The following is a 25,497-nucleotide window of genomic DNA, read 5'->3' as shown; positions in this document are numbered from 1 at the left end:
AGCAATTATCTCTCTATCCTATATATGGAAGTTCTGAGTTCTCATAAAGAGGCCAGATCATCATCTTTATGTCATCATGAACAGAACATAATAAATGTTACTGGAATTACAATTAAATATTTTTCTAGGACCCTTTATTGACTTACAGTATAACCATTCCTACTAGTTTTATTTATAATACGTTATTGGCATAATTCTTAAATCTCTGCTGTAATCTAGACTCACTTTATTAAATCCTAAAATGTTTATAAAATGAATTTGAAGGAAGAACACTGGCTTTCTTTTCATTGCATTGTGTTTGCATTCCTCTATGTAGCCTGCAAAGTATATTTGACATTCATGTGTCCCTGTGGGTATTGTGAAAAAGAAAAAGAAAAAAACGATTAAAATGGCTTTTTAATGTTTATAGCATTAATAAATATTATCACTATTCTTTTTTAAGGGTGAATCAGGGAAACCAGGAGAACAAGGCTTGATGGCAAGTATCTTAATTTATTTTTCTATACTAAAAATAATGGAAGTCCAAATTATTCAAAAGTGTGGTCAAGATTATATGTAACAAATGTTATCATCATATGACCTATAAGGAAAAGAGTGAAAATTAGTAAAAATGGAAAAAGAATGTGGCCTGTCTTTTGTGAAGATCACAAAGCAGCACATCCACAGAACTGACCGAGAGGAAAAAGTAGGAGATTCCAGGTGGGAGGAATGACAGCAAGGAAGGTTAAAGGCCAGAATATGCTTTGTTCAGCCGCTATAAAGGAAGATTAAGTCCAGGGATATGCCTATTAGCTTAAATAGGAATGAATTTTCAAAGGGTTCAGGTGTTGCTAATCATGAATTAGTATAGTGAAACTTCCACAGGGATTCAAGGAGTTTTTGTTGTTGAAGGGCTCCACCCAGAGAGAGAAACAGTTGTGCCTTCTTGATCCCTGTCATTAAAAAAGATTATGAAATGATTCCACATGGACTTACCGGGAGACATGCAGGTCCCGTTCCTCATGATTTGTTTAGCCTTTGCCAGGGAAAGAGTAATTGGAGCAGCTTGCTGAGCCTTGAAGAGTAGAATTCCTTCAACCTACCTCTCCCTGTCTCTTCCCTGCTATCTCTGGAGCCACCTTTCTGACCTATTTTATGACATGAGCAACATTGGGGAACACAGGTTGACATTCTAATAACCCAAATTCCAGAAGACAGCTATGTCTCACATTCGTCCTGGATGCAGTGATCACAATTGACTTGATCGTGTGTATTCTACACAATTTGTGGCACACAGACGCAGGTGTTTAGGGTGTAACGTTTATTTTACAAAATGAGTTAGCTAGGTCCTAATGCAACTAACACACAAGAATACAGCAGTCGGTCAGGAATTAAAACAAATGTGCGAATGGGTTAAAGGTTCAAGGCTTCTCCCTGAACAGGATGCCTTCAACAGCCCTCCTGGGGAGAAACGTCACCGAGCTGTAGTCCTAGCTGTGGTGGAGGTGGCTTTGAAACATCACTGGTGAGATGAAAGCACCCTGGAATGGAGTCTGATCCACCCCACCCCCCTGCCCCCGGAAATTCTTTGTTCCCAACATATAATATCAAGATAGTGAATGGATACAGATGACTTGAAGGTGGACGAACTACCATGGCTTCTTGAAAAAAATAAAATGAAAGAAACACGACAAAAAAGATAATGTGTAAAAATTAAACAAAACATATGTCATAAGTGGCAACTTTGAGTACAAGTACAGCATTGGTTCTCAGGGTTACAGGGTCATGGGAGTGAAGGATTCTTAGAAAACTATATTATAAATTTTGAAACTGCTTTAAGCAACTGAATGCAACTGTAATTTCTTTCCTGGATGATGCTCAAAACATATTCCTCCCAAACATTGTTACATTGAAGGCTCTTGGGATTCTCAGGAGCCCATGTTTGTCCCCAAGTTTGCACATTCTACTGAGATTTTTATCATTGCCACTGGCTTTCTACTTTGATGCCCAATGCATCATCCTAAAACACAAAATTCTAAAATAAAATGGATATTTTAAAAATTATTATCTTATCTTCCTTAAGATATATTCTAGAATATACTATGTGAATCACAGTTTAATATCATTTCCCTACAGTTCCTAGCTTAATGTCATTAAATATAAATGTTCCACTGGCCCTAAATGAATTATGTTATTATCTTAGTTTGCTTCAATTTCCCATTTCATATAGCAACTTTTCAGACGAAGATGATCCCAGACATTTTTTAAGTAAATTTTTTCTCCTTTTTAAACTCTTCAGATTTAGTTCATATTCTCATTTTTAGAATGCAGCTAAGAAACTTGATTGAAATCACAAATGTTCAAAGGATATGTGTAATGTAATGATCTTCTAAAGTGCTGTACTGTTTTTAAAGATATAAAACTTTTTTAAAAGAAAACTTCCATTATATACATAATGTATATATATATATATATGTATTGGGATACATATATATATATAATGTGTATATATATATACATATATATAAACAAATCAAATATATACATATAAACAAATCGCATGTATATATCTCAGTGAATTTCCACAGTGAACATAACTATACAACCACAAACCAGCAAGAAGTACAATGCTAGCAAACCCCTCTTTACCCTCCAGTCACCATCTGCCTCTTACCAAAAGTCACCACCATCCTGATTCTGCCACCATAGATTAATTCTGCTTGCATTTGAATTTTATATTAATAGAATCTTACAGTATATACACTTTTGTGTCTGGCTTCTTTCGTTCAACATTACATTTGTGAGATCATCCACCTCTATTTTAATAGCCTTCACAGCTGCTTAAAAAAAATTAGGAGGAAGAACCTTACTTCCTTGACCTACCCCGTTAAAACTACATCACTCAAATAGCAGTAAATGAATGAATAGTCTGTCTGACCTTGGGCAAGTCACTTAACCTCTAATTTCTCATCCGTAAAGAAAGGATAATAATACCCTCTCTGCCTCCCTTATAAGGTTGCCAAAGACAAATGCAATAAATTAGGGGAAAGCACTTTAAAATACATAACGAAGAACTATATGAGTGTGTTATTATTATTATCACTCAGTTGTTCCCCCTAGAGTAAATTACAGGTGAACATGGATTTATATAACAGATGTATTCCTGTAAAGTTCTGTATGAATCAGATTTTCATAAATCAACATATCTTAAATGTTCTGGGGAATTTTGCTATTTCAAGCAACCCTATTCAGAGTCTTTTTGTGAAGCAATATAATCCTCTAATTCCTCTTCCCCTCTTAAAGTGAAATATTTCTATGGTTTAAAAAGCTATCATTTTTAAAAAAACAGTTATATTTGTTAACTTAAATAGCACTTATATATTTTAACCTGTATCAAAGAAAGAAGATGATACTGAAAAATAATAGTTTTCATGGGAGAAAATTTTCACTGGAAATTTTCTTTGTTTTTCCTTTTAAATATTACATTCGTGTGCACACACGTGTGTGTGTGTGTGTGTGTGTGTGTGTGTGTGTTGACTAGAAGTCTGGTAGGGAGAAAAATACATTGCCTGAGTAGTTCTGGACTCAAAACTGGTTAGGGGAGTGAATGACTATAGACTGTGATCTCTTTTACTGATCTGTAACGTGTAGGCAGTCATTCCTAATTCATCTATCTCACTGGGTTCTGGTGAGAAGCAAATGAAAGAGTAATAATATGGAAATGCTTTATGAACTACAAAGAGTTCCATAAATAAGAAGTATCACTGTTAAGATGAATCCCCGGTGACATAACTTAGCATACAGAAAGGCCTCTCTATGAAATATAAGGGATAAGAACCATGTGATTACAGCTATCAGTTACATTGCAGCGCATTAGATACTGTGATCGATAGTGCAACTTATTCCTTGGGTCCTATTTGCTGTTACCAGTTTTTATTTTTGGCCTTCTCCTATCATCTTACATTATCAATTTTTCATAACAATCGCCTTCTCATCCACAAGTTAAAACAAGGAAAGGTAACAAACAGCATGGCTCTCATCTTTTCCACAGTATGCAAAACTCACTACGTTTATCGGTGTGGGTAGTGGAGGAGAGGGTCTTGAGAGACACCAGAGAATTTCTCAAAATGTAAAATGTCTCTGATGATGAAATGAAAAAAACTAGGAGTGTTCTAAAATTAGCTCTTACAAAACCGTTTATGAGTGTGTCAGGTGGGGAATTAGTTTTCATAATCCAGGATATATATTTTATATGGCAAAAATAATCATCTGAAGATTAACAGCATCTCTGATAGAATAAAAAGGGCCTGCAGCAGTTCCACATTTATTTAATCCTGCTGTGCATCTATTCTGTAAACATGACCTTCGGGTTTTCTGAGAAGTTCAGGATGAGGTTTTCAAACACAGACTCTTGAGTTAAAATAAATTGGACTCCATTTAAATAAGAAGAAAACCGTTCTAGGTCATCAGACTAGACCCTAGAATCAAAGCGAGGACTGACCACAGTTGGAAGCTGCAAAGTTGTGAACCCTAGCACAAGTGATCTTTATTTTTCAAGTTTTTCAGAGGTTTAAATAGCTGTTAAAATCATATTTTTGAAATTATCTTTTCTTCTGACATTCTTACTGTTTCCTTCTTTGGTAAATAGTGGTAGGAATTCTCAAAAGCATAAAAGATAGATATGCCAACTCATCCCAATTTCCTGGAAATTATTTTTTGGTCCAAAGTGTCTACATCCAAGGCTTTATAGACCAAATCACTTTTCTTACTCTGAAACCCTTTCCTCCTCCCTCACTCTCCTCCCAAATATATGCAAATTCCATAGCATATCCATTTGTCTCTTTCTGAATTATGAGAGTACTTAAAATGTCACTCATTGGTTCCTGGTAGTGTCAGAGAGTTCAAAAGTCAGAAAAAAATCTGCGGTTATTGTTCCTTAAAGTGAAATTTGGACTTATGTTCTGAAGAGGTTATCGATATTTTCAGCGTATTTTAATTTTGCCTGAAAACACATTTAATTCATTTGGCTCAAGTGAATATAATGCATTTTATGTTAGCTAATTACATAAGCATAAATAATTGCTTCTGCTTCAATTAAGATAAAATTGAAATAACTAATATGTGAAGATTTGCTTTAAATATATTTAGCTGTAATGCGTTGCTCTCCCCCATCTAAAACTCATCACTTTACTTTGCTCTGCCAGCTGTCTTGATCAGCAGGATGGCAGACATGAGAGAAAACAGCAGCCTTCTCTTTGTGATTATAACCTCGCAGAGAAAGCAAAACCCCAGACCTTCAAATCACAAATAACAAAAATGACCAAAACCATCCTTAGGATAGTTAGCTACTAGACTAGATTTTAACAATGGAATCTTGTTCAGTAAAACTGCGTTTAATTCCATTGTGCACACTGCCCTGCTGGGATGCCTTAGCAACCGTTCTAATGCTTCATTATCCTCACTTAATCTGATTGTCCGTGAAGTACAAGTAAATGCCCCTCTAACAGAGTCCTTCCCATCTCCATGGTGTTTTGGTCTAGAGCCTGTAATGTTTGGTTTTCCAAATGGACCAAGATAAAGTAGACAAGTAATACCTCCTCCTCCCAGTGCTGTTGCACAGCCCTGTCCAGTTGCCCAACTCAAAGGAACTCACTGTGAATTCCTGTGCCCTGGACTTCTACAGAAGTGTCAAAAAGTCACGTTGGTGTGGTAATAGAGAGTGACGTTTGACTTGTCTTTAAAGCTGGCTCAGTGTTTTAGAAACAAAAAATTGACTTCTGAAGGAGCATTTTCGGTAGTGGTTTAAGAACACAATCAAGGGGCGCCTGGGTGACTCAGTCAGTTAAGCATCCGACTTTGGCTCAGGTCATGATCTCACAGAGTTTGAGCCCTGTGTCGGACTCTGTGCTGACAGCTCAGAGCCTGGAGCCTGCTTCAGATTCTGTGTCTCCCTCTCTCGCTGCCCCTCCCCCACTCGCACTCTGTCTCTCTCTCTCTCTCTCTCTCTTAAAAATAAACATTAAGAAAAATTTTTTTAAAAGAACACAATCAAGTAACATAAATATGAAAAGATAGTCTCCAAGGCTGAATACATTACTGTCTGTATTCTTCTCTATCTCATTTCCTTTTTTAAACAACCTCTAGGATGTGCATCAGCTCTATTTTTAACTATCTTACACTGGTTCCAGATAAAGGTCTAGTAAGCTATATCATATTAGACAAATTAAGATATCTAGGTTTTAGATGCCACATCTGTAAAAGTGGTGAGACTAAATGATATCTGAGTCTTCTTCCATATTTGAAGTCCATCATTCTATTGTTTTCATTATAAATGCACAGATAAATATTATATAGCCATTTAGCCATATTATATATGCACATCTATATACTCTATAAATAACTAGATACAGTAAACAACAGTCATGTATTAAGTTTTAGTGCAAGAAAGCCTTAAAAATGGTCTCCTTCAATTTATAATCAACCTCTCTATTTATCATTTCTTTTAACTTTAGGATCCAACATACTGTAGAGCTATATGAACGCAAAATGTCGTTCTTGTATGAAGAGATTAATGAAATTCAAATCTCTTTACCAAATTCTGTTAGATTACCAAATCTCTCTGTTAGATTAAGAAGAAATTTCTCAAATAAACTTGCGTCCATATAAGTCCTGTGCCTAACATCTGCAGATTAAGGGCAAATGTGCAAATTTTAGGGCAAGAGTACACATGGAAGCCCTTATACAATGTGTTGAAATATTTAACAGGTATAAACCAAATTAATAAACTGGCAAGTAAAATACGTTGTCCTGTGACCTTCACAGGTATGTCCGCATAGTGACTTGAAAAGTTCAAATGCGGAACTGTTGCACTCCTTGGAGATCCAAGGCAGAGTGTGGTAGCATGCAGAGAGCTGTGCCCCAGCTCTGGCCTCTGAACCTGGCCTGCTCCCTTTCCATCCTACACCTACCTCATCCTTCAGCTTTATGAGACTGGGGCTTTCACCTGAGGACCTTCTGGGATGTTCACAGGATCGAACTATATCCACATGCCTCAAAATACTTTTTCTTCTTCCAGTTTATTGTGCACACCGGTGGTGTGGTTCACCTTTGGAAGAACAGACCCGAAGTAGAGGCAACTGTGCATAAACTGAATGACCAAATGATATGAATCAATGAATCGATAACTCAAGTACTAATACAAAGGAGTCACCTTTACATTTTTCTCCTAACAGGTGTCATTGCATACCAGGAGTAGGAGTAGGCGGGATAAATCCAACAGAATCACTATAAAACTTCTTTTTCTCCTTCATCTTCATAAATTCATTTGTGTTATAGATTATTTGTATGTCTGTGTTCATATGTGTGGTATAACTAAAAGACTGATTTTCATGAAGATAGTGGAAAAGTAATTGTATCAATTTCTAGTCACGCTATGTGGCTATTTGTAAAGTAGAGTGTAAAAGAGAAGAAATCTTAGGAATCATCTAATATTTCACTTCACAGATAAAGGGATAACATCAGAGTGGTTAAATAACTTGACCAAGATCACAAAGCAGTCAGTGGCAGAACGAGGATGGAATTCAGTTCACCTGACTGTGTTTTATACAGTCTAGATTTGTAGTTTGTAATATAAGTGTGGCCATTTAAATTTAAATTTAAATTAAATAAAATTTTAAATCCAATTCCTAATAATTGCACTAGCCACACTTCAAGTGTTTAGTGGCCTCTTGCCTTAGTGGTTACTATACCGGATCTAGCAAAATAGACCACTGCCATCATTCCAGAAAGTTCTGATGGACAGTGTTGGTCTAGATAGAAAATAAGCCTGAATAGTAGATGAGTATATATTATCATCCTAAATTTATGGCCTCCTTCTGCTGATCATGGGATATTTAAATGTTAGCAGCTAGTGTTTCTCAGCATTGTTGATTTAAAATAGGAAAAGCACTTACACTTTACTCAATAGGAATATTTTTTTACTGAGTGTAGTGTACAGTGATAGGCCTTTGTGAACCATAAATTTGTTTCCTTTATGGCACGCTAGGGAAGTGTGCTTAATCACAGAGGGCAGAGGAAGCCTGTTAATTTTTCCTTCTTTCCGGGTCATTTCCATTTTGAGTTCAGCAACAAGAAACAATTTATTAAATATTTAGAAGGGATGGAATGAGCTAATTTCAGCTCTGGATATCTGGTGAGAGGTGATAGAGTCTCTGTTTTGGGACCTAATCAGAACACAGATTCTCAAATACCTAGCTTTGTCTTTAATCTGAGGTGGTAGTTAATGCTCAATATTTAGTCTTGGGTCCTGGTTTTGTTAACTAGTGAAAAAAATGTATTACTTCTTTAATTTCCTGAGCTTTAAGAGACCTTCCTTACAGAGGTCATGGCTTCATAATCTTGAGAAACACCAATAAATGACTCATCCCTTTTACTCCCAAAACTCAGCACATGAAATGAATAAGTCAGAAATTTTTATTCTTTTTAAAAAACAATTACTCCATTTAAAAGTTTTAAATCAAATATTCACAAATTTCTATAAAGACATGCCATGTTATTGATAGTCTCCAAAGTAGACCTGTTTTTAGAGGAAATAATGGAAATTGTTTAATAATAAGAATTTGAAATATAATAGAAATTATGGAATTATATATATAATTGACACAAAAATCCCAGATACTTAAAGAGAAACCACTGCCTCAAAACTGGGAACTCCTTTCGATGATAGAGGTATGGTGGTTTGAGTGGTAAAATGGTGGAGGAAATCCAGTAAATGCAATTTAATAATTTTTATATTCATTAATTCACTCTTTCAATGTAATCAATATTTACTTGCTAGGCCCTGACCTAGGTACTGAGGATGTAAAATATATGACCTGAAGAATTTGCTGCCTAGTCAGATAGATTTTATAAATATGTGAAATATTAAGATATAGCCAGTTGAAATGTGCTAGAGAAGCAAAGAGGATAAAAACCAGCTCTGTCTGGGTGCCTTGGAGAAGTCTCACAAAGGAAGTGAGTTATGACTGCTGAGCCTCGAAGAATTATTAAGAACTTCACGTGAAGACTAATAGGAGACTGCTTGGGAAAATATACATGATTAAGTGTGACTGAAGACAGAGTCCATGAAAGACTCAAAACAAGATATGAGGCTCTCCCATCTCAGCACTATCCCCCTCTTCCTTGTTTATGCTGTGTTCCTTCATACCCAGTTCAACTAAATCATTGGCTTTTACACTGAAAACATTTCAGCACACTCTCTTATATTCTAAACATTTCCCAATAGTTCCTAGTTTGGCATTTCCACACACTTAAGCTATGAAATCTGAATCTTGTAAAACATGACTTGAATTATACTCCAGACATACATATAATAGTGGCTAGAGTTTATGCTTCATGACCGCCCCTCATCAAACATCCAGATAGAAAATGGAATTTTATATATCTTAAATGAATTCTTCCTAAGACAAATGTTCATTGTTTATTTCAAATTTCCTCCTACTCCTTATAAACCAGGCTAATGTGTTTTCTGATCTTGTGATGCATTTGACCAGGTTAATATTTTTCAAAAAGTTATAATTACAGTCTTTTATACCGCGTCCCTGAGAAATTCTGATACTAACATTTTATGACTCCAGAAGTTAGATGATATGTGTTATCATTCTTCCCTGTAGAACCTGACTTTAATGTATTTTCTTCATTTCGCCTAACTTTTATTAAATCATGGAAAAATTCTTAACTCAAAAAGGAAATAATTTTAAATGGCTTAATAGTTTAGGGCTTCTATCCTCCCCTTCACAGATGGACCACCTCTTTCTTGTTCCCTGTGTTTTTTATTACAGAAGCTGGTTGTATATTCTTGTATCCAGAAATGACCAGCAGCTTTCAAAGCTTCAAATTTTACTGTTAGCCATCAGGGACACAACAGGAACTGTGTCCGCCCCCTGCTCACACAGAACATCATTTCCTAATAGCAGGCAACCAGAACTTGCCTTGAAACACCTCCCAAGAGGCAACCCAAAGCACATCATTTAGAAACTCTGCATCCTGTTTAAGTAATTAATACCTCAATCAAATTTGTACTAACATTGATGGTGTCAGAAGAATTCATTAATTTTTTTCCATTCCATTTCATTTCATTTCCATTCCATGATCAAGCTTTTTTTTTAATTAAAAAACTTTTTTAATTAAAAAGTGTTTTTTTTTAATTTTTACAAACTAGAAAGTGCAGCCAATGCATAGTGGTTATAGATACATCCATTTCTTCACTGTGTGCTTTGAAGATTAACTTAAGTTGATAATTCTAGCTATGGTTTGCATAATGGCTCTCTGAAGTACATTAGAGGCCTTGGACCTACATCCACATCCACATCCACAACACTTTCCGTATTAATGAGACTGTATAACTAAGATGATTTTTGCTTGGTTGTGTTAATGTAGAAGCCATGAACTGAATTCCTCCACTCATTCTTGCATTTAGACGTAATCTCGAGGCTATTAGAGTATGCCAGTAGTGTTAGAATGACTTGGGTAAATGCCAGGGCGAAAAATCTTCTCATGAACATCTTGAGACACTGTTGTCTATGGTACACGAAAAATTTGTCTTATTTTATGTATTTATTTATTCCTATCATTGTTATTATTCTCAAAGTAAACACTGTTGTGCTTACAAAAACCTATAAGGCCATACAAATATGATCTCCCTTCCCTATCCATATTGCCACCTTCAACTACCTACCTGTAGCCTGCTCAGTGTTCTTTAAACACACTTAGCCTGTGCCCATCTCTTGGCTTTTGTACTTGGTATTCCCTTGCCTAGAACATTCTTTTCCCGTCTAGATGCATGCCTCTGCCTGACCTCCTCCAGAGCGCTGTCCAAGAGACACTTTATCCCTGAGGCCTTCACTAAGTACCCCCACACTTTACAATACTACCACATCTACTTCTCCTAATCCTTATTCCTGTTTGCTTTAGCACTTAACCACTTGACACACTTTATATTTTACTTGTTTATTTGTTTATTGTCTTTCTCCATTCACTAGAGTACGAAGTCTAGGAGGGCATGCAGTTTTGTTTATTTTGTTCTCTGCTATTTCCTCAGCACCAAGAAAATTGCCTGACACTCAGTGGGTACTAGAAAACTATTAAGTGGATGAATTAATGAATGCAGAAGGATTCACTGAGCAATTACTATATGCCAGCTACTGTGCATGACAGAAGACATTTAGTGTGAAGAAAGAAGTAACCAGACAATTACAATACTGTTGGTAAATTCTATGAAGGAAGTGCTGTCATAAGGGTGCTTTGGAAAACAAAAGAAGGGAACCTAAGCCCATGCGTGGGGGCAATGAGCTCTGAATGATGGAATGGGTAAAGAAGGGAGGACCAACAGAAGGAAGTCCATTAGGAACAGACAGCCAGTGGTACAGAGTTGCAGAGATGTGAAAGCATGGCTCGGTGGTGAACCACCACTATTACAAAAGCTCTGACCTTTCTCAAAAGCTATGGAAAGCCATTGAAGGGTTTTCAGCAGAGGAAAGGTATGAACCGATTAGTCTTCTAGAAAACTCACTCAGGCAGCACTGTAGAGAGAGGTGGAAGGAGACGAAAGGCTGATTGGCCCTCAGGTAGATGCCCATCAACTATGTGGGAGAGAAGAGGGTTTGAACAAGGGCATAGTAATACAGCTGATGGAAAGGGCAGGATGGAGTGATTCTTGAGTAATTATCTGATGGGCTAGGAGCAGGAAGACTAAAAGATCACTCCCAGACCTGAATAACACACTTACTGGTGAAGGCAATCACCAAATGAGGACTATCATATTTCTTTGACTTACTTGTTCACCATAGCCTACCTATTTTACATGATCTTTATATATGGAATCTAGCAGGGGTGAAGGTAAACAGGAAAGAATATCAAGTGTGCTGTCTAATTTATTTCTTGTTTATAAGTTTTGCATAGCTCTCCATGGTCTCTTCCATAGGATCACAAAAACCTTGGTTTAAATTTTTTTCTGCATCTAGATGAGTGATGTTATTACTCCGCACTTAGAATTTTTCAATGGCTCACTGGGTTTTTATCTTTCAAATACATCACCTAGAACCTGTACCTAAACGAGTGTATTTTAAGGTTTAAATTACAGTTTAACACGTTTGGAGTTAAAGAAATACAGTTTAATATGTAGAGATTCTATATGTTGTACAGTTTTTAATCTTGAGACATAGACACAGAAATTACTTTGAAAAATAGAAGAGATGAGATTATTCCCACTTAAATTGGTTCCTTACAAAGCATATGCAAATATAAAGGTGCCCACCAAGAAAATATCTAGAAAGCAACACTTTATTGATTAATAAAAGTAGAATTAAAAATATTGACCCTTTAGTTTAGAAAAATTGATTTGATCCAAACACAAGTCATGGAGATAATAATAATGGAATTATTTTTAAACACTTTTAAACACTTTATCTTAAAACACTAGAATAATTGGCTTTAATTTAGGAATCATAAAAGCACTAGTTTGACTAGTAAGTAATGAACTTATGACATTTTTATCTGAGCCATTATTCCAATGACTTTTTTTTTTTTTTTTTTTTTTTTTTTTGCTGTTTATCCTTCTATTCCAATGACTTTTGAGCACACTGAAAATATAAATAAGTTTAAGAAGGTTAGATGGTTAGTGAATGGTTCTATGGGATTTTCCCATAACCTTATTAATTTATATTTATAGTCAAAACCAGAAGATTATTCAAATGTGAATATCTTAATCAACTGGTAGCAACATATTCTAACTTCAAAATCAATTTTTGATCAGTGAAGCTTTCATTGGTAAAGTTAAATTTAATGACCACAATGTCACAGATATATAATGAGATAATTAACTAAGGAAACTCAAAACACATACATATAAGCAAAATAACTCTTTGGGGTGCGCTCGTGCCCGTGTACGTGTGTGTGTCTATACTTACTCAAATGTACGTCTGTGCCTTATATCCAGTTCCACTTTATTCCCACTCCCCTGCGAGTAACAGATGACACTCTCCTTGGCTTGCTACCATTTTTCCTGCCAGTGAATTCAAAGGAATACATGCACATTTTTGGTAGCTGAGAATATACCCTTGGCAACGTAGTTATGAATAATCCACAAGACATGTATTCACAATTCAAAGTTAATGTTACATTTTTAAAACTGCTTTTTTTTAGAGTTTAGCAAAAATAGAAATGATTTCCTAACTGTGAAGAAAAAGTTTTTATTTATTTTCTCTATAGCTATCCTTTGATTTTCATGAAATATTGTGTTGAAATAGACAATTTAATTTTATGGATTTCACAGTTATGGGTAGTCTTTCTAAATCTTTGATTTAATGTGATCATGCAACAGAGACAATATGCGAAAATACCAGACATGTTAGTCTCTAGTTAAAACACTTGATTTCGGAATTGCTCTGATTTCCTTTCCTGGGTTGTCCATCAATGTACCAAATTGTCAGTTGTACTGAACAATATTTTTTCAAGTGGCAAAGTTAAGTTTAAATGGGAAACAAGCCTTTTTGAATTGAACATATACATTCTCAGTCTAAACACTGAATTAATGCACCTTTTGTTATATGATTTCCTTTCTAACGTCAACATTTTAAGAAGTGAAATGCCCTGGAGACGCTTGGGAAAATGGAATCATAGACCATGATAAAACCCAAATCGTCTTCGACTGTCACATCTCCCATCACTACAACTTCCAAATTCTGCCTTTACTTAGCATTAGCATTCACTTCCCAAACAATTTACCCAAGTGAGGGATGATTAAACCTGTTTATGTACTAAGGGGAAGGAACTGGTTTGAAGCAGGAGGCCCTGATACAGATGCAGGGATAATTGATGGAGAAAGATCCCCTAGGACAGAGGCAAGGATGGATTCCAGAGTCTACTGGATGAATCTTCCCACAGAGGAGTGTCTCTTTTCCCTCTGACATAGGAAGGAGGTCCACGTGGGTTTGGATTGATGAGAGACATGATGTTGAGGGAATTTACACCTGATAGCCTCTGTTTTCTCTGCAAAATCTGAAACAGGGAAAGTTTTAAATACAAGGAGTGAGATAGGGAAGGAGTATGTCTGACCGCACAGATATGCCGGATAACAAGCTCATTAAGAGGCTGGTTGGTTGAGTAAATAAAAAAGGAACATACAAAGGTGATATTGCACAGTGCACTTTCAATAACCTACAGCTGATTTTATGAGGAAATTCTTATTCTTCCTGTGAGGATTACGAAATAATTTATGAGGAACAGATTCTGTGAATGCTCCTAAACATTGTGTATTTTTCATAAAAACTTATGAATGACTAATTCTCCCTCTAATGTGCACTCTCGTGCTTTCTTTAATGTTACAGAATATGACTTAAGATGCTGATTGTCTGAAATGTCACACATTGAAAATAGGCTAGTAATTGGTAAGGTATAATGGAATACAGAGCTTGTTAACATGAAATGATAGAGTAAGCTAGCATTATAAAAAGTATAACTGTTAAAATATACTAAAATTAAAAGTGTTTTTGAAAGAATTAGAAAAATGCTTAATTTTTTTAAATTTAAAAATAGACATAAATAGAGTTATAACTGTGTATCTTTGTGCTCTTTTCCACCATCCCAAAATTGTGCCTTGTTCTACATTAAGTGAAAAGGATTCCAATGCTGACTTTGTGGTTGAAAAACTACCAAATCTGAGAACTGCCATATTTTCACTTTGTATGTAAATTTCCCCATTCATCTTCCTAAATATCATATTTCCACCCCCCCCCCCCCAACCCCCAGTATCGTAGGTTATCAACAGCTGACCACATCTTTTGTTCCTTTTCTGGTACACCCTAGGTGCTACAATTGATCTCGGCATCCCCTAGTTTGTAAACCAGTTTTTGTGTAGGTCAATTGGCCACATTTCATAAGAGGAAGAATGGAGTAAAACATGTTTCTTTGTGATGCTATTCGATTATTTCCTTTGCAAATCTGCTTACCGAAGTTTTGCAGATGCAGAAGTCAAATAACGTGCCTGTTTGTTGGGGAACCGCACTGCATTTTAACTGCTTCTGGCAGCTACATCTCCAGCCTTCTAAATGAGATTGATGTGATAGATTTTCAGGTATTTGAAGAAACAGATGCTTGTAACAGCCAAGGTTCTTTTTTTAAAGGAAAAATCTGAATCTTACTGCATATGTTTAATGTTCTTCAAAAGAGAACAAGAGAGAAGAAAAGACCTATTGTGTACTTCCAACCAATAATTTTCGTTTTCCTCGATGTACAAAACATCAGCATATTTCTGCACAGCAAAGGGATCCTTTGCAGACTACGACAGTTTTAATTGGTCGTTTAAGTTTAAATGGTTACATTATTATGTTAATTGAACAGTTTTTCTTTTTTTAGGGTCCTCTGGGGCCTCCAGGACAAAAGGTAGAGTATAAACAGTACTGGGGAAGTAATTATGTTCGCATTGCCTAATGGCTAGCATGAGAGGTGAATAGAATTAGCTACTGTAAGCCATGCCGAAGCAATCTGGTTTGTGCATTTTGCTTTCTAAAAATACAATCATATAATGTGAGCCATTAGATTTCTAATCAACTCCATTATAGAAAATCCAATATATCCAGAGTAAATTCTTTTTAAGCTGTCTGCCCCGATCTTGTAGGTTATTGAACTTTTAATTAAAATAGTGGTAAAGCATTGTGACAAAACTTAGAATTTGAAGGGTCAAATGACATTGCAGATTGAATGCATCGTCCTGCTCAAATATATTATTACCAAATGACCTTAGCACTGACCAGAACAAAAGATTTACTTGTTTGGTGACTGTATTTGATTGGCCCACTAGTGTTTTCCTTTGCTTGGGTGATTTCCTGATTGTCATTTCTCAGTCATCAGAATTCACCATTACATTCTGATGGAAAGAGTCTAGTGCTTCTAAAATAACATCAGTACTACAGTAGTAAATATATCAATAGCAGGTAGATGGCCCGCTGCCAACAAAATATCGCTAAGTCTCCATTCCCTGTTACAACTCCCACCTCACAATGGGGGGAACAGGGATATTTAACCTGCAGAAAACTAAAGAAAACAATTGTGTTACAACAGGTGGAAAAGTGATTATTCTTTATCTTTGGAATCCATCAAAGATAGAGACTTCTTATCCCCCAAGTGCTGGGCATGTGGCATCTGTTGAAACATAATCCTACAAACCAAGTAAAAGCCAATGAGTTGTGAGACAACTTGTGTATAAGAACACTTTGTCCTGCGCAATAATGTCTCTATTAAGCATGGTGTGAAATTGTAAAGCTACCCTAATCCACATGCAACCAGGATAAAATTACTGCCTGAGGCTTCAGGAAGTCTTTTAATGACCCACTCGATATAATTACCAAAAGCACTAAGGAACTTGCTATCTCAATTTGTTTTGCAAATAATAACTATACATATTTTTTCATGACTATGTTTTTAATAGACTTTCTCTCTCAGAGCAGTTTCAGGTTTATATTTACTCTTTTTTTTAAAAAAAAAAACCTTTTCCCATTATTACTAAAGAAATTTAATATTGTACATCAACTTAGGAAAATCTAGTGTGAGACAAAGAATAAACACATTTTATTTAAAAATGGTTTCTCCAGAGCCTGAAAGGGAAATGACATCACTATTTTAAAACATTTGTTGGGGCGCCTGGGTGGCTTAGTTGGTTAAGCATCCAAATTTTGGTTTTGGCTCAGGTCACGATCTCATGGTTCGTGGGATTGAGCCCCACATCGGGCTTTGTGCTGACAGTGCAGAACCTGCTTGAGATTCTCTCCCTCTCTGTCTGCCCCTCCCTGTGCATGCACTCTCTCTCAAAATAAATAAACTTTAAAAATAAAGTAAAAAATAAAAATAAAAACATTTGTTAATGTTTCTATATCCAGGTAAATGTCATAGATTTTTTCAGGTGACATTAGGTTTCTTATCCTCAGTTCATCCCACCTGTGTCCAACTATTCATAATCATCCATACACATGTACATCCATGTCCCAGTGGGCATGCACATACACACACTTAACAATATTTGATGTACTGTTGTGTTATTCCTACTCCCTGTTTAACATTTGTAACACCTTTTCTAGTATTTAGGCGACATATTCACACTCACATGGCTTAAATGTACTCCCTGAAAGTCTGGGAGAAAATGCTTCAAATACAACAAACTTGAGTTTACAGTATGGATCTCCTTTTTGACTAATTATGGAACAAGTGATTATTATTTTAATTACCTTTTGTGTTATGGTATTTAAACTCATGAAATTCAAGAGTTACTGTTACTGCTAGGTTTTTCCAGATGGAACTAAACCAATCTGTTTCTTAAAAGCACCCAAATTTAGAGCCAGATGTCTTTCTGATCACTGTAGATCTCAATTTGTGATGTGAATTTCTTTAAAATCATATTAGGGTTAAGTGGATATTTGGAAACATGGTTAAATTTAACTGCATAGTTTCTGGGAATGCTTGATAATCTGCTTACATTATATATTTGAATACAGTGGATAAGATCTGAAAAACTTAGCCTCCCACACATGTTTTAGCAAAGTAAAGTTATGGCTGACATAACTAATAGAATATAAATTTAGACTTGAAATATTTTGTGATTACATCTACTTAATTCAATCATGTCTCTACTTAGGGTTCTGTTGGAATGCCTGGAATTCCAGGGGTGAATGGTCAAAAGGTAAGTTCTATAGAATATTTTTGATGATTTTAGGGGGATTCAAATCACAGAATTATTCTAGTCGGTAATGTTAGTAAAAAGTTTACATACTTATAAAAACATGACATATGCTTTTGAAATATGGGGACGTTATGGTGCAAAAGATCAAACTAATTTAATTTCTAATGATATAGTAAATAGAAACTCTTAGAAAATTTTCCATTTTACTTTGATAAGTTTTGTAGGAGATACAACTATGTCTCTCTTATAAATATACATGGAATAGGAAAAACTTTGTGTTTAACATTAATTGTGATAAACAAAATATGCCCAGGTTATTCTTGTCATGACAAAAGTAACATGTATTATTTCCTTCATTAACAAAAGTTATTCTTACAGAAGGAGCCTATTGGAATATTCTGAATCTCGGAGCAAGCTCTTTTTACTGTTAAGAAAAATTAGGATTTAAATAGATTTGCCAAGCTCTGGTAGTACACTTTTATTGTTCTGTTAATAATGAGGGGAAAATAAAATAAGAAAACCCTGCAACTCTACATAGACGTGTGTGTGTGTGTGTGTGTGTGTGTGTGTGTGTGTGTGTGTATCTATTCTGCAACATACTTACCGGTTGGACAGAGAGCATCTAGCATCATCTCACAGGTGGGTCTGCTATTCTTTGCTCCCCAACAGTTCTGACTGGCTTTTCAATCTAAAATCTCTACAGAGACCAGGAAAGCCATAATGGCAGCTAACAAAGCCAGTCTACCAGGAGCCAGGGAGCTGGGCTAGGGACTTTCTTGCCTCCCTCAGAGTTTTTGGACTGGCCCTGTGAAATCTTGTGACCCATAAACTGTGTTCAACAGAGAATTTTAAATCCATGCACTCTGGATTAAATTCTGAAAACATAGTGAGCCCAATGCTTACAGACAGAATAGTCCTATTAGTGACCTTTCCCATTTTGTCCATCTTTTCTTCTCTAATAAGACATTAACAATCACTATTTAAAATCTATTGAGTGGCTAGCAAAAGGCATGAGTCTGCCACGTAGAGGCCACATGAATTTTGGCCAAGTCCTTGAATTCTTTGGCCTCTGTTTCCTCATCTATAAAAGGGAGACAATAACAGTTTCTACCTGTTAGGGTCAATATGAGGATTAAATGGTAAGTAGACATGAAACCCTTATGACAGTGTTTGATTTTATAATTAAACTTTTCCTTCATTTTATTTTAATGAAATTCTGGAAATTTGACTGACCTGTGTCTTAAAAGAGGCTTGCTGCTTCCAGAATTACTCAATTCCTAGTGAAATTAATGTCCTCAACCAAAGCTTATGGTATCCTTTAGTCCACAACCAAGCACTGTGCAGCTATCAGCACTGAACTGCCCAGGTCACTGCTCTATTTTCCACTTAATAAAATACATGTCTGTTTGCTTCACAAATCCTGGTGAAGAGCAAAGATTAACTTTCTATTTAGAACATTGCAGATCATGGAAGGAAACATAAAAATTTGAAAGTATATTCACTCTCAGATGGATTTTAAAATTATTTAAGTCAAGATAATATTTACAGAGGACAAAATATAGATATAACAGGAATGTTTTTTAAATTGTAAAAAACAAAGCTTGTACACCTAATGTTTTTCTTCCTCTTCTTTGCTTTTCTTTTTTTTTCAACTTTGAGGCAATCATGAGAATTTATAGAAACCTTTAACCTGAAACAAAACAACTTTAAAACTGTCACATATATGTTTATGAAGACCACGTATTCTTTATTTTTGCAGAGGAAATATGCAATTTCCTTAGCAAGAGAAAGGAATGTGACATTTTCTTGTCCTAGTCACCAAGTTTAAATTATATTTCAAGGAAATAGACAGTTAATATTTGCAGTTTTATGTCTTGTTATACATCTTTGTGGCATTTTAAAGTGTTTTCTATAAGGCCTAGGGAAGTTAAATAATTTCACACTTTTATTAAGGTATTAGCAAAATGTAGCTTAAGATTGTTTCTTCTTATTCCATGGGATTTAACCTAAAACTTTGCGGATGAAATTTCTGTTAATGCTAGTCATTATCTAATATTTGCTATATCATCTTTAGGAAAATAAAGTGCAAAAACTCTGAGTCCCTTTCATTGAAATAACAGGTCATTGAGACAGTAAAAAAAAAAAAAAAGCTGGAAATAGAGTAATAATTCTGTACTTAAGCATATGAAATGTGTTTTGGATCTCTATAATTTGTTTTTCTAAGAAAAGAGCTTACAATGATATAATTTTTTAAAGCACCTAAATGTTCTCAAACTGTCTTAAGAAAATATTTTTTCCTACATCACAATTTCACTTTTCCAAAGAAGTACTTTTGTTGCTCAGAAAACAGTTTTCAGATGATTAATGAAGATCTGATTTCTAAGCCATCAGAAATACAACAAATAACAACTATAAAATAGAAAGATTTTTTCCTTGTAAAAAAGAAAGAAAAGTAAACTGTTTTAAGAATATATTTTGTTTGTTTCCCATCCATTCAGATTGACAAAACTGGTAATTGGCTTTGGCCAATAAACTTGGTAGTGAGTTTTTTTTTTTTTACACTATTTTCCTTCAAATATTGGCACTGTAACTGCTAATCTAAATATTTCCTATTTTTGTAATGTCTTCCAGTTATTCAGATTGTATTAGGAGAAAGGACTTACATAAGCAGGAACATGGCATTAAACCCTAATCTAGCTCTTTCTGGCATCACAATCCACAAAGGGCTCCCAAGTATCCTTCTGTGAAATGTGTGGTAGGAAAAAGTGTGGACTCTGCAATCAGAGAGAGAATGCTTCAGATCCTCATCCTCATTTGGACAAGTTACATAATGTTTTTAAGGCTTGGGTGTAAAATGTAAACACAGACCTTGCAGTATTAACCAGATAATGTCCCTAAAGTGAACGCGATGTTATAGATGCTCAGTACATGTTACCAAGTATCTATAGTAGCAGTAGCAGTAGTAGGAGTAGGATTGTGCTATAAGAATTTCAGCAAATGAGTCCTAGGTCTATCCTCCAGCAGGGAGCAGAAGCCAGCTGAATCATGATAGGAAGAATATGAATATGCAAACAGACCCAGGAAGGTAAAATCTTTCTCTGTCCCCTGGCTCTCTCTCCACTCACCTGCCCAGGAGCGCTGTCCTGGCAGCAGGATGCCCTGTGCGTTCACCTCATGTGCAGCCTTTGAAAGACCCTTTTCCTGTTGGGGCTCAAGGCAGTTTCATTTGTAAAATGAGAGCTGTACTAATTTGTTTCTAAGTCTCTAAGAGATAAAGTCACCCGTGTCTCATTTCCAATTCAACCAGCTTCTAGCATTCTCTGTTCCCAATTCTGCAAGCTGTTGTTTCCATAATTTAGATTTGTTGCCAGCAGCCAAAGTAGTTGGGGCACAGTTAATACTAAGTCTCACCTAAAAACATGAAATGTTATCATCTTCTTCTCAGCTAATCGTATTGGACACAAAAATTTTCTAATTCTCAAGAATAGATCTTGTTGGTTTAAAGGTATAATTAACATTTTGTTTGTGGTCCAATATTCATTATCCCTGTCTCTCTGTCTCTGTCTCTCTCTCTCATACATACACACACCCACATGCATATATGAAGACATGTATATCTGAACATTTCCAAATTAAACCCTACTCCTCAGATATACTGGAGAAGTGGGAGACTTTAAAAATAATTTGGTAGTAGAACTGTCTTTTAAACTGAAGAATCCTTTGACAAAATAAATTGCTGTCTATAATTTTTGTATATGTATATGTGTGTGTATCAGAACTTTTTAAATCTCAGCTTTTATTAGGTGTTATTATAACCCCATATTTTTTACCCTTTCCATATTTTCACATTAATTGGCACTCATAAAAACAAATCATCATAATGACAGTTTACTTGCATAACAATCAGTGCCCAGCACTGTGCAAATGCCATCAAAGAGATCTAGGGACAAAGACAAAGTACTTTAAAAGTCTAATTGGTGCAGTTAACACCCTTGTCTGTTTGTTACTATGAAAATAATGATAAAGATTTTCAGGATTAAAAACCAATGGTTTTGTTTAAGCAAGCTAGAATTTTTCGCAGGCCCCACATTCCTAGAGATTGTCTCCAAAACAAAAGACAAACATCAGAAGATCTTGTTCACGTATTTTTCAAATATTTTCTAGAATTTATTATTTTTGAAACTTCAAAACATAATATAAATAAAAAATGATGTTAGTGTATCATCTATGAATCTATCTCAGATAGCTATGTGATTTTTAAGGAACATTAAATTTTAATTAGTTTATAGTTATGGTATTTAGAGTTCCTTTTCATCTCTTATCCATGGGTCTCAGTTCTTCACTGACATTAATCCTCACAGCATACTTCTAATGGCATTTTTATTGTAAGTATATTTAGAGAGCAGATAAATTGAAGCTCTCAGACTTCCAAAGGTCAAGTCATTTATTCAAGTCTATTAAGTGGGCTATTCAATGAACTCAGTATTTTTTATTCTTGATTTACTTACTTTAACAACTAAATACACTCTTTTCTTTGGCTGCCTTGGATCTAACATTAAATAGTCTGAATTAAATTCCTGAAGAATTTGAATATATTATGTTCTGTTTGTTTTCTGGTTAGTTAGCTTAAGATTTTTCTATCACAGAATTTACTCAGTTATCCATTATCCAATACAGTTGTGACTTTCCAATTTAGACTTTAAAAAAAGATATTCAGAGTAAATGAAATAGTGATTTCTGATTCCAGATTAATGAATAATTCAGGGAAAGTATCTTACAGCAATTCAATCATGTTGCAGGTTAAAGTTGAGACAAATTATTTTTATTAATTTTTCTATTTCCTACAGTTAGCAATTATGTACCTTAGAATTCTAAGAACGCATGACTTTTTTCTCTAGTAATTATAACAATAGGATGCATCCTTTCTTCTTAAAGAAATACCATCATTTTCCTATTACAGGACATCCCAAGTAGTCAAATCACTTCATCCCTGAATGTGATTCGTACATTCTCAGGCATTTTTATATATAAGCTTACTCTTAAAGAGACTTTTCATTCAATTTTACTTGTTAAGTGGAACAAACAGTGTTTCTATTCTTTATGTAATTAACTTTGAGTTCCTTTAAAGAGGAGTGATAAGTTAGTTATAAGAGGTAGTTTAATGTTGACTTGAAATAAATCAAGTGTAGTAAAGATTTTTTAAAACTACTTTCCCCCTGATTTCTTTTCGGCATGTTACTTTAGAATTTGATAATAATTATCATTCTACTAAATTCTGTTATTCCACTAAAATATTGGGAGAGGGGAGGAACAAAACATGAGGGATGGGATTCCTAGGAAAAGGGGTGTAAGAGAAGGCAAGCTGCTCACAGGCTGTTGCAAAACAAACAATAAAGCAAACGTGTTTGAATTATGATATCATCAAGTCCACTTATTTTCCATTTTAATTGAAAAGAGTATGTTTTGTAGAAAGGATCACAAAAATGCTGATTTACTAGATCTGATTCACTTGCATACATAATCTGGGAAAGCTTTTTTTTTTTTTTTTAAACTTCCCATAAATGTATCCACAGATTCACTTGCTGATTTTTTCAATCATCCGTTCAGCCCTTACTCCTAAGTGCCAGGCACCATCTGAGCACTGACATTAAAGCTGTCTCTGCCATCATGGAATTTGCAGCCTAACTGGGGATGGGGACATTGAATGAACAGTTATACTAAAAAACAGTTACATTGCAGTATGAATGTGGCATAGTAGCATAGGGCTGCCCAGCCTAGTGCAGAGGGCCAACTAATGCTTCTCTGAATAGGTAAGTGACTATAAGCGAGACCTAACAGGTGAGTGGTGTTTGGCAAGGGGAGAGAAACTACCTCTATGGTGCAGTACTTACAAATTAAATTGCAGACCACCTTGGTCTTAGAATTTGGTTTCTAAAACACTGTATGATCAACTACTGTGGGGCTTTTGTGTTCATCATGGTCTACCTTCTCTCCAAGCTTATGACCTTTAAAATATTAAATCAATGTAAGCCACAAAGCCTGTTCTTGTATCATAAGCTCTGACCTCTAAATGATACTCTGGATTTTGGAAACTTGTATTAAGAATAAGGCTGCAATGAAATAACGTATTGTGACAATCCTAACAGGTTAGCATCTACCCAATTCCATCTATTTGATACAAGCCCACATTGTCAAATGGATAGTAACCATTTTCCAACTGTGAGATAGCATCAGTGGGATTAATTTATGAGAAATCGAATTTCTTTCAGGATTCCCTTCTCTGCCTTCTTGCCTAATGCAGACAACACAAGCATGCAGTTTATAGTAAATACTAACATGTATTCAGCATTTACTGTCAGGCACTGTCCCTGGTGTTGTGTGCAGAATAGCTCACTTATTCCTCAAAACAATACTATGAAGGAAGAACTAGCATTATCTCCTCTTTATTAATGAGGAAATGGGAGCGCAGAAAGGATAAATATTTTGTCCAGAGTTACCGAGGTGTTTGTGATGGAGTTCAGCATCAAAACCAGACAGTCTGATCTGACTGCACAAGACTCTGGTTCCACCATTGAGAATGAGGATCTTAAATTCAGAATATCTCAGCTCTGCCATTCAGTATTTGTATGACCTTGGGCAAGTTACCTACCTTCTCTGAACCTTAGTGTCTTCGTTTATCAAATGAAGATTATAATATTTACCTCAAAATTTAATCAGAAAAAAAGTAATAAATGTAACTTTTTAAAATATGTTAAATATTTTTAAATAAAATATTAAATAAGGATAGACTATGTTCCTCTCTGTTTTAGGAGCATTAATAACTCCATGACTCAGAAGTCTCCTGGGTGTATAAGCAAATGTTAGTAAGAACTATTATTTCTTTCTATGACTCTTCAAAGGTCTTTAGAATTTTTCCAGTTGGACATAACCACTTAACATTTCTATTAATAATTAGACACATTCTCTTCCCAAGAAAAAAAGGGAATTTATCACTCAAACTATACATAGATCATTAAGAACTATGCTTTAGGAAAGAAGAAATTAGCTGGGTTTTAAAACCTTAAAAAACGGATATATTATTGAAGGCACATTATGTTGCAAGTCCTAGAATACTTAACAGAACTACTTATGAAAAATAAAGGTGTTTCTTGGTCAGAGAACTTGAAAGTCTGGCACTGATGAGGGATTCAGCTTTGCTTTGCTCTGGCAACTAAACCTTATCACTGAGAATCCAGATTCTTTCCTGTCTTCGCCCCGGCCTCCTGGCTGCGGCCTTCACCCTAGCGCCTGCTCTCCCCTTGGTTGCTGGGTGGCTGCTAGTCACGCCTGGGGATTCATTCTTTCCTACCAACATGCAGAGCGTGAATGAGTGTTTTCCCCCAAACATCCCACAAAACTTCGGAGTTTCTGTGTAAGTGGGCACACAGAGGTCATGGCCTCTCCCTCCTTCCCTGCCTATGAAAATGCCAGACGCTGATTAGCTACTACCACTGCGATTTCTTTTCTAGCCGTCCCAGTTCCATGGGAAGTTGCAAGAATTGTCACTAATTGTCTAAGGTAGAAGACGTTTGTGTTAACACAAGGAAGCGGAACAGCTATACTATATCTGATTTATCCCAGTGCTAAGAAACTCTTCCACTTCACACAGCCCCCTTTATCCTATTTTGATTATTTCTTCCCCAAACAGAAGACTTTGTTCTTAATCTTTTTTTCCCCGTGAAAGTACACACGGTGAATAATTTTATATATATGGAAAAGACAACCCTATGTGGCACCGTGCTCTCTGGCTG

At 35.5% G+C, this 25,497-nt stretch overlaps 1 protein-coding gene across 1 annotated transcript in view; it reads left to right on the top strand.

Annotated features, from left to right (window-relative positions):
• The window catches only part of COL25A1 (collagen type XXV alpha 1 chain), a 465,928-nt gene that overhangs the window by 345,018 nt on the left and 95,413 nt on the right, over positions 1-25,497 (top strand). Inside the window, exons 10-12 of the mRNA XM_078445823.2 lie at positions 443-478; positions 15,391-15,417; positions 17,663-17,707. Coding sequence (XP_078301949.2) covers positions 443-478; positions 15,391-15,417; positions 17,663-17,707 — 108 coding nt within the window. The remainder of the gene's footprint in view (positions 1-442; positions 479-15,390; positions 15,418-17,662; positions 17,708-25,497) is intronic.

The sequence above is a fragment of the Panthera onca genome, chromosome B1 (assembly GCF_046562875.1).
Source record: "Panthera onca isolate mPanOnc1 chromosome B1, mPanOnc1 haplotype 2, whole genome shotgun sequence".
In the NCBI taxonomy this organism is placed as follows: Eukaryota; Metazoa; Chordata; class Mammalia; order Carnivora; family Felidae; genus Panthera; species Panthera onca.
This window is presented reverse-complemented; position numbering and strand designations above follow the sequence as displayed.